The following is a 10743-nucleotide window of genomic DNA, read 5'->3' as shown; positions in this document are numbered from 1 at the left end:
TCCAGATGTTGTGGAAGGACCTGAAGCAACAGTTAATGTGAGGAAACCACCAACATCCAGAGCTGAAGCTGTTCAGTATGAAGGAATGGGATAAACTTTCTCCAAGCCATTGAGCAGGACTGATCAACAGTTACCAGAAAAGTTTAGCTGCAGTTATTGCTGCATGGAGGTGGGGTGGGGGTGGGGGGGACACCAGATACTGAAAGCAAAGGTTCACATACTTTTATCATTCACAAATATGTAATATTGGATCATTTTCCTAAATAAATAAATGAGCAAGTACTATGAGCACTTTGTCTCATTTGTTTAACTGGATTCTCTTTATCTACTTTTAGGTCTTGTGTGAAAATCTGATGATGTTTTACGTCATATTTATGCAGAAATATAGAAAATTATAAAGAGTTCAGAAACTTTGAAGCACCACTGTGTAGCATTTTTCTAGCAGTTAAGTTGGTCGATTTTTACCCTAAAGAACATGAATGCTCTTAAAGTCAAAGGAAAATGCAAGGGTTACGAAGATGTTGATTTAATTTTTTTAATACGATTTGTCTGGTTTTCTGCGTCAGAGATGGAGCAGCAGTGGAGATCGTTGGTCTCAGTAAATCAGCAGTTCGTTGGCTTGTAGAGCTTCAAGCAAAGGGACTCTTCCCTTATGATGGTGCTACAGTGGAGAGAGATGGTATTTATCCCACACTATAATCAAAACACTGTTTCACAAATTTTCAGATAATTGTCTTTCTTTAATTCTGATTGTCAAATAAAATCCACCTCTTTTGTTTCAGGTAAAAAAGTGTTTGTCTCCTATTCCTCATGGAACCAACAGCTCCAACAATCTTTTGAACCTGCTTTTTGGGTGTCTGGAGACCCTCAGGACCCTAACGAGATGCACCCTGACCTGGTGCATAAAAGTAACATTTATAAAGATAGTTATGGAGCCTCCAGCCCATGGTGTGACTACCAGTTGAGACCCAACTTTACCATTGCCATGGTGGTGGTATGTAAAAACACAACCTATAGCGTTCTACTTAGTTTGGATGCGAAAAATGTAAAAGCAGAAGTAATTAATGTCTCCTGTGTTTGTGTAACAGGCTCCAGAGTTGTTCTCAATTGAAAAAGCCTGGAAGGCTTTAGACCTGGTTGAGAAGAAACTACTGGGACCATTGGGGATAAAAACCCTTGACCCTGAGTAAAGCATCATGTCAAACATACATTGAATATTTCAGGACCTTCTTTAAATGCTGATTTTGGTGGTGGTGGTGGAAGAAACAAGTATATTATTAAATGAATAATTTACACTATTTGTACTTGTATCCTGATGGATGCTCAATAATCTAGGTAGAAAAATCTAAAAGAGTTAAGTCTGGTCCTCTGGACATTCAAAAAATAAAACAAAGCAAAAAAAAAATGTAGAAACTTTGTCTTTTATCCGAAAGACTTCCTCAGTCTGAGGTGCTGTATTCAGCTCAGTCTTATAAATAGCACCTTCTCAGAGTGGATCAACCAGTTTGCTGCTGACAACCAAAACCAGCTGCTCACATGATCAAGAAGGACCATCAGCCTAACTCTGGATCATTAGCACCATGATGGCTGTTTACTATTCACAGAGGGCTGAGTGATACTACCAATAACAGCATTGTAAGAGGGGGACAGTTGAACACGGAGGCCTCCACCCCTGTTTAATGATGGACAATTTATTTTCACAAAGATGGCCTCCTTTACTCCTCTCTCAAACCATTGTTCCTCTCTATCGAGGATGTGAACATCTTCATCCCTGAACGAGTGACCGCTGGCCTGGAGATGAGTGTAGACCGCAGAGTCCTGGCCTGATGATGTTGATCTTCTGTGATGGGCCATCCTTTCGGCCAATGGCTGTTTAGTTTCCCCGATGTAAGACTGATCACAGCCCTCCTGACACTGAACAGCATACACAATATTACTCTGTTTGTGCCGGGGGACTGGTTCTTTGGGATTAACCAGTCTTTGCTGTAATGTATTTTGGGGTTTAAAAGCCACTGGGACATTGTGTTTAGAAAATAAACGTCTCAGTTTCTCTGATACTCCTGCAACATACGGAGTTGACCGTCTGGGTTCCTCCTTTTCACCTGATGGCTGACTGGAGTCCTGTTTGGGTTTCTTCTCTGCTTTCAGAAAGGCTAAGTTAGGATATCCACATTGCTCTAGAGCCTGTCTTGTGTAGGATTTCTCCTTCTGCCTGGCTCCTGAGTTAGTGGGGATGCTGTCTGCTCTGTGATACAGAGTCCTGATGACTCATAACTTGTGCTCCAAAGGGTGATGGGAGTCAAACTGCAAATACTGGTCTGTGTGGGTGGGTTTGCTGTACACCTCAGTTTGCAAATGTCCTCTATCAGAAACTGAGACCTCACAGTCCAAGAAAGCCAGCCTGCCATTTTTTACATCTTCTCGTGTGAACTTGATGTATTTATCCACAGAGTTGATGTGGTCAGTAAAATGTTGGACTTCCTGAGATTTAATTTTAACCCAGGTGTCATCAACATACCTGAACCAATGACTTGGTGGTGTCCCTGAAAAGGACGTCAAGACTCTCTTTTCTACCTCCTCCATGTACAGGTTGGCCACAATAGGAGAAACTGGAGACCCCATAGCACACCCATGTTTCTGCCTATAATATTGGCCCCATATGTGAAGTAGGTTGACTGCAGGCACAGTTTCAAGAGTCAACACTGTTGCTCTGTGGAAAGCATGGTCCTACTGCTCAGAGTGGTGTCTGATTTTAATCTTAAACTGACCACTTCTACTGCATCATCAACAGGAATGCACGTAAAGAGTGATGTGACATCAAAAGAGACCAGTGTTTCATCAGTCTCCATGATGACATCCCTCACCTTATCCACAAAGTCCATGGTGTTCTGGATGTGGTGTTCTGAGCTGCCAACTAAAGGGATGAGTACAGATTCCAGATATTTGAAAAACATTGTAAGTGACAGAGTTAATCATTCTAACAATAGGTCTTAAAGGTACACCTTGTTAGTGAATTTTAGGTAAACCATACAGACTAGGTGTGGCCTCCCCTGGGTACAGTTTGTGGTACAGAAAACGGTCAATAGCTTTGTCCTGCTCCAAAATTTTCAGGCAACCTATCAATTTCTTCTTGTAGCTACTTCCTGGATCTCTTTTCAGAGGTTCATAAGTGGTTAAGTCACTAAGGAGTGTCATAACTTTCTCATGATAGTCTTTCTGGTTCAAAATCACTGTGCACCTTCCTTTGTCTGCTGGGAGAATGATTGTTTTTTTCCTTGCTAAGAGGGGTGATGAGTGCATCCCTCTCCTCTCTAATGATGTTGGAAGGTGGTGGTTTGGCATTGCTGAGGCAGGCTGAAACTTTGATTCTGAGCTGTTCTGCCTCACACTCTTTAATTTTGTTGTTGCGGATGACTGACTCAGTGGCTGTGATCATCTCCACCAGAGGAATTCTTCTTGGTACAACCACAAAGTTCAGTCCCCTGGCAAGAATCTCTGTCCCCGGCTGGGTGAGGTGTCTGTCAGATAAATTCTTCACCCGTTTTTCTGTCTCCCTGGCATGTAATTGACTACTGGAGTGTTGTCTTACACTGCATGTGTTGTTATTAGAAATGTGATGGTGTTGACAAGTTATTAGTAAGTTAAACTTGTTTTGTTATCGAGTTTTGGACTTGACATGCTGTGCTGATCTGTATAATCCATCACTTGCTGAAGTGTGATCTGATCTAGGCATGTTGTTAGTTTTTGTTTAATGTGCTCTTCTTTGGCCTTCAAGGCCTCAATAGTAAAATTGGTCTGTCTCACCCGTTCATTCAGCAACTGGGTCTGTGCCTTCTGAAGGATCTTGCTTGCCCGGTGCCCGCTGACCGAAGATTTTAGTTCAGTTTCAGTGGATAAATACATCAAGTTCACACGAGAAGATGTAAAAAATGGCAGGCTGGCTTTCTTGGACCGTGAGGTCTCAGTTTCTGATAGAGGACATTTGCAAACTGAGGTGTACCGCAAACCCACCCACACAGACCAGTATTTGCAGTTTGATCCCCATCACCCTTTGGATCGCAAGTTAGGAGTCATCAGGACTCTGTACCACAGAGAAGACAGCATCCCCACTAACTCAGGAGCCAGGCAGAAGGAGAAATCCCACACAAGACAGACTCTAGAGCAATGTGGATATCCTAACTGGGCTTTCCTGAAAGCTTAGAAGAAACCCAAACAGGACTCCAGTCAGCCATTACGTGAAAAGGAGGAACCCAGACCAGTGGTCATTCTGTATGTTGAGGGAGTATCAGAGAAACTGAGACATTTATTTTCTAAACATAACGTCCCAGTGGCTTTTAAACCCCAAAATACATTACGGCAAAGACTGGTTCATCCCAAAGATCCAGTCCCCCGGCACAAACAGAGCAATGTTGTGTACGCTGTTCAGTGTCAGGAGGGCTGTGATCAGTCTTACATCGGGGAAACTAAACAGCCACTTGCCAAAAGGATGGCCCAGCACAGAAGAGCAACACTATCAGGCCAGGACTCTGAGGTCTAAACACATCTCCAGGCCAGCGGTCACTCTTTCAGGGATGAAGATGTTCACATCCTGGATAGAGAGGAACAATGGTTTGAGAGAGGAGTAAAGGAGGTCATCTTTGTGAAAAGAAATCGTCCATCATTAAACAGGGGTGGAGGCCTCTGTGTTCAACTGTCCCCCTCATACAATGCTGTTATTGGTAGTATCACTCAGCCCTCTGTGAATAGTAAAGAGCCATCAGTGTGCTAATGATCCATAGTTAGGCTGATGGTCCTCCTTGATCATGTGAGCAGCTGGTTTTGGTTGTCAGCAGCAAACTGGTTGATCCACTTTGAGAAGGTGCTATTTAAGAGACTGAGCTGAATACAGCACCTCAGACTGAGGAAGTCTTTCGGATGAAAGACGAAACGTTTCCACTTATTTTGTTTGTTTGTTTTGCTTTGCTTTGTTTTTTGAATGTCCAGAGGACCAGACTTAACTGTTTTAGTTGTACTTGAAATAATTTTAGTTTAATTATACTTTGATTGTTGTAACGACATCCTACATAACAGTATTTGTGTTGTCTTAGTGACATGGTGTACTGCGGTGTTTATGATAATGCACTGGATAATGACAACTATAACCTGGCGAAAGGCTTCAACTACCACCAAGGCCCAGTAAGTCATAGAGCGCCTCTACTGCTTTGTGCTCACACATACTTGACATTATTGTTGGCTGTATAGTCCTGTACTCAGTAATGATTGTAATACTGCTAAAGGGAGGTTGGCTGGTCTAACACTTATTACACACAAAAAGCCTTTAAATTTTAAATAAATTTTTAGTAGTCCCTCTTTTATTGCCGCTGTTTGGTTCCGAACATGCCCACAGTAAGTGAAATTCCTCAAAGTAGCAATGTTATATTTATTTTGGTATTTATATATATATATATATATATATATATATATATATATATATATATATACATGCATACATAAAGGCTTTATAAACCCTTACCACACTTTTGCAATGTTCTAAACTCCTAAACAATGTAAATTTAAAAACATACTGTACGTACAGTACTGTATATGTAGCTACTAAATTTTTATTACCTGCTCTACAAAACACAGCAACCGCTCTCGGTTCTAGTTCAACTCTGTTCCGATCCTACTCTGTTTCGTTTCTGTAGATGTAACTTGCAGCGATGAAGCTAAAGAGTCACTAATCTGGGAGTGATAATGGACCCTTCCCTGAAACTTAACAATCATGTAAACATGATTGTTAAATCCTGTTTCTTCCAACTGAGGCGACTGTCTAAACTGAAGCCCATATTGTCCAAAAATAACCTGGAGACAGTAATACATGCATTCATTACAACTAGGCTTGATTACTGCAATTCACTCCAGTCTGGTATCAGTCAGACCTCCATTGCACGACTACAACTGGTCCAGAATGCAGCAGCCCAAATTTTAACCAGTACAGGCAAAAGAGAGCACATTACACCAGTTTTGGCCTCACTGCACTGGTTACCGGTTCACTTTCGAATCCAGTTCAAAATACTCCTGTATGTCTACAAATCACTGAACAGCCCCCCCACCCCACCCCCACCCCACCCATCTCTCTGATCTGCTACAACCGTATGTCCCACCACGTTCCCTGAGGTCAGCGGACCAGTTGTTCCTCACAGTTCCAGGAACTCGTCTTAAGCGCAGAGGTGACAGGGCCTTCTCTGTAGCAGGACCAAGACTCTGGAACGAGTTACCTCTGCTTGTCAGACAGGCCCCCTCCCTCTCAGATTTCAAATCCCGTTTAAATACTCACTACTATTCGGTGGCTTTCAACACCAGATGATCTGTGTTTTGAACCTGTATGCTCCACACTGGTTAGTCGTCATTATCTGCATGCTTTTTATGTCTATATTTCTGATTTACTTCATTTTGTATTTTGCTTTATGTGTTACATGGTGTTCTGTCTGTACAGCACTTTGGTTAGCCTTGTCGCTGTTTTAAGTGCTCTATAAATAAAATGGTATGGTATGGTATGGTAAGCTCACAATCAATGTTTTAAACTTAAACCTACTAATTTTAACAGCATACTTATATGTTGTAATGACGAGGGACTAATGTAAACAATTAAAAACTTGAAATGTCACATCTAGATATAAAATTAAGTGAACTAGTGAACTACCTGGGCAAAATAATCTAATCCATAATCTAAACCTGGGGTGCCTATTTATTTTAGGCATACGAGCAACTTTTAAAATGACAATGTCAAAATGATCTACCTACTAATAATATACAAAACATATTTATTTATAAACTTAAGTATTCTTTATTTGTACAATATATGTTGCTGTACCTTGCATAACAGCATGAATCTATATTGCGCAATACAACTTTGTACATTTTTGTCATTACCTTACTCTGATGACTTGCACTGAATGGAATCAGCCAGGGATGCATAGTCCAGACAATAGCTGCTGATAGCCAGTCTCAAGCACACTTCCAAATAATCATCAGTCATGGTGGAACGGTATTTGGACTTAATAATCTTCATGTGGGAAAAGGCTGACTTATAAGTGGAGCTGAATAATGCAGTCAAGGAGGTAACACACTTCCTCATGTTGGGATACTTTTCCATCCATCCATACATTATCTTTACCCGCTTCTTCCTTTTCAGATCACAAGGGTCACTGGTGCCCATGTCCAGCTATCACTGTGAGAGAGGCGGGGTACACTCTGGAAAGGTCACAAGTCCATCACAGAGCCACTGTGTTTCAATACTCGCCACCTGTTGTTGAAATGATATTCCTCCTGACGTATTCCATAGCTTTATCAGAGTCGACAAACACCTTGTCCATCCCTCCATGCGTGATACAAAGCCGTGCAGGAAAAAGAAGACCATACCCGACCCCTGGTCGGTTTCAAAGGAGTCGTCTCACCTCGATGAACGCCGCTCATGCCTTTGCCACGCTTGGGATGTAATCAGTTGTAATAAATATGGATGATTCCCTGATGTGAAGCGGGCCACAGCTGTGCTGCAATAGCTCCACACAGTCTTGATAATAATGCAGTCTAGCTACGATAACTCTTGATTTATTATCTGAACCTCTCCTGCCTAGCGTCCGGTGCGTGCGGTCGATCAGCGGTGACTTGCTCAACTGCAGCACTTCTGTTAGCATCTTAGCTATCACTGCGGGGGTGCTTGGCTCTGGCGATTCAGGAACTCCAATGATCCTAATGTTGTTCTATCTCATATGCCCGTCTGCAGTCCATCGACCTCACGTCTCAATTCTGCCGCAGAACCACGCAGGGCCTCCACCTCATCTGAGCACCTGGACAGCCCACCCTTGGCCTCTTTTACACTCAGCCTCACTTGGTCAAACTCTGCTCTAAGAGCTGTGATGCTATTAATAACCTCTGCTCTGACCACTTGAAGTTTGCTCTTAATAAAGTTAAAATCTTCCATCTGGGCAACCTTCGTCTCCATCCTAATAATTCCTGAGACTTCAGATTTAATTGAAGCCTGACTTCAGAGCTGACATGATGGTCTCCCCAGAGCCTGGTGAGGGTGGAGCTGATGCACCTGCCCCCGACGCACTGCGGTCCGAGGCAGCAGCCGTGTCAGCAGGCCCAACAGGCACAGAACTAGCCTTTTTCGATTTTTTAAAGTTATAGGTCATATTATAGCTCCATCTAATCAATCCTGCAACAACATTAAACTCAGAGAGTCCAACACGGGGGCGGTGAGAGAATATAATTATAAACTGCTGCTTTTAAAGTAGGGCTGACGGTAGAGTTGCATTCGGGCCCAAAAAATCTGATCCGACCCGGCCCCAGCCCGTAGTCATAATTTCCGAACCCCACCTGACCTGACAAATTAACAGTAATTACAGGTCCGAACCCAGAAAAAAAATTTAATTTGTTATTAACGGTCGGGGAAGTGCAGCTGAATAAAAGTGGCAGAAGATTCGGAGCTGAGAGGGTGTTTGTACTTCCATGGCCGTAAAAAAACCAAACATTTAAACCCTGTTTCTGCCTGCATTCTTCTGAATTACTGAGACCCACGGACAGCTCTGACACACGTGTCTGCTTTAAGATACACCTGTCATCAGGGACGCGTAGCTGAATAAAAGCAGCAGAAGATTTGGAGCTGGAAGGGTGTTTGTCCTTTCATGGCCATAAAAAAGCATTTAAACCCTGTTTCTGCCTGCATTCTTCTGAATTACTGAGACACGCGGACAGCTCTGACACACGCGTCTGCTTTGGGATCTCACCTGTTTGCGTCGTCGGCCGCGCACGTCTGCTGAGTGCAGCGGCAGAATGAACGTCCATTTGGGCAATGGATCACTGCCTGGCTGTATAGTCCCATTTGAAGGTTAACTGAACTTTTTACCTCTTTCAAGGCCAGCCAGCTCATGGTGAAATGGCCACGTGCGGCTGGTGGAAGTATGGTAAATGGACTGTACTTATATAGCGCCTTTCTATCTTATTTCAAGATACTCAATGCGCTTTACACTACAATCTGTGTCCTCATTTACCCATTCATATAGCACTCTACTAGAGATCTACAAAGATAATTGAACAAATCATTCTAAAGAGACTAATCAGTGCTTTATCACATTCAAACACCGATGGAACACACATCGGAGGCTATGAGGGGTTCAGTGTCTTGCCCAGGGACACTTTGGCATGTGACTGCTGGTGGATTCGAACCCCCAACTCTCGCATTGGAAGATGACTGCTCTAACTACTCAGCCACAGCCGTCCTTGGCAGGCCATGTTATCATATAATTGGATCACGGCTGATCCTGTCCTAATTAAGGTCGTTTTCACACCATATAGTCCAGTGGACTTGGTTCGGTTCAGGACCAATATTCATGACCTTTTGTTTACATTTGAGCTGGTGCGTTTGCATTCACACTGCACTGTGCAGTCGAGTCAACCTGTTGAACCAACCTGTTCCCCCACTCGCCTGTAGGGGCGCTGCACCAAGAACTACTGAAAGAAACGACACAAAAACCTCTGAAGACACGTCTTCTTCTTCTTCTGTAAATAAAAATAAAAACGAAGTGGCATCAAGTTTTAGCAGTTTTAGGAGTTATATTTTGTCATTTTTCAAAAATGGACTTAGCATGAGCAGAAGATGAGACAGAAGACCATGGAGAATGTTGTTTTTCACACAAGGCAGCTGACGGCTCCATATAAGGTCAGAGAAATGCGTGTTTGTTTACCCTGCGGAGCGGGGTCCGGTCTGTTTACATTCACACTGCACTCGAACCGCGCTGGAGTTTGCTTCTACCGGACTGAGACCTAGGTTTTAGCCCGGGCCAGAGTTCGCCTTTTTGTTCCGTGACAGAGTTCGATGGCGCGTTCACACCTCCCTAAACGAACCGGACTTTCTAGGAAAACGAGCTAGAGTTCGATTAAAGCGGACTAAACAGGGCTAGTGTGAATGCACCCTAAAAGCCCAGGACTGGCCCGGCACCGCCCATTAATCACATTTTAACGGCCTGGCCCTAATCCGGGTCGATCTGGGCTGGGTTTTGGGTTCGGGTTAGAAATGACAGTTCTAGCTGATGGGAGCCTAGCAGAACGCAGCTTATCGCCATGCAGCCATCTTTAACCCCTTGTTCTATCTTTTTTCCATTGGCTTCCTCCTGCCTGCTTCCATGTCTTGATATCAGTGGCTTCTATCTCCTCATTTGGCCAGATTATTCTACTTGTGAAGTGTCTGACGTATGGCACTGCAAACATGTTGATGGCTTGGACTTTGTTCATACCATTCATTGGGCTTTTCAAAGCCTACCTTACTCTTTGTAGTTACTTGGCTGTGTCTGACTTCCTTGTGGCCTCATCATGATTGTCATTTACTTAAAAAGGTATTTCAGTTCCTCAGGGCTTTTCAGTGGAGCTTGGTATCCATACCTGTCTCGAACACAGACTGGAGGCTGGCAGTTGCCGAAAATTTTGAAAATTTAGAAGCTCATGCATAAGAAAATGTAGTATAAAGTCTTAGTAAAGTCTATACATAATGACTATATTTGCTTACAGGAGTGGCTGTGGCCAGTTGGCTACTTTCTGCGAGCTAAACTCTTCTTTTCCAAGAAGCTGGGTGAGGAGACCTTCGCCAAGACAGTTACACTAGTGAAAAATGTTCTGTCCAGGCACTACACTCATCTGGAGAGGTAGGATGTTTACAGTATATATATATATATATATATATATATATATATATATATATATATA

The 10743-nt window shown here is 43.0% G+C and overlaps 1 protein-coding gene across 1 annotated transcript in view; it reads left to right on the top strand.

Annotated features, from left to right (window-relative positions):
* agla (amylo-alpha-1, 6-glucosidase, 4-alpha-glucanotransferase a) overlaps positions 1-10743 on the top strand; it is a 355602-nt gene that overhangs the window by 343649 nt on the left and 1210 nt on the right. The window contains exons 27-31 of the mRNA XM_037681985.1: positions 567-679; positions 783-994; positions 1089-1186; positions 5088-5175; positions 10549-10682. Coding sequence (XP_037537913.1) covers positions 567-679; positions 783-994; positions 1089-1186; positions 5088-5175; positions 10549-10682 — 645 coding nt within the window. The remainder of the gene's footprint in view (positions 1-566; positions 680-782; positions 995-1088; positions 1187-5087; positions 5176-10548; positions 10683-10743) is intronic.

This window comes from Nematolebias whitei, chromosome 9, assembly GCF_014905685.2.
Source record: "Nematolebias whitei isolate Nwh7 chromosome 9, NemWhi1, whole genome shotgun sequence".
Taxonomy (NCBI): Eukaryota; Metazoa; Chordata; class Actinopteri; order Cyprinodontiformes; family Rivulidae; genus Nematolebias; species Nematolebias whitei.
This window is presented reverse-complemented; position numbering and strand designations above follow the sequence as displayed.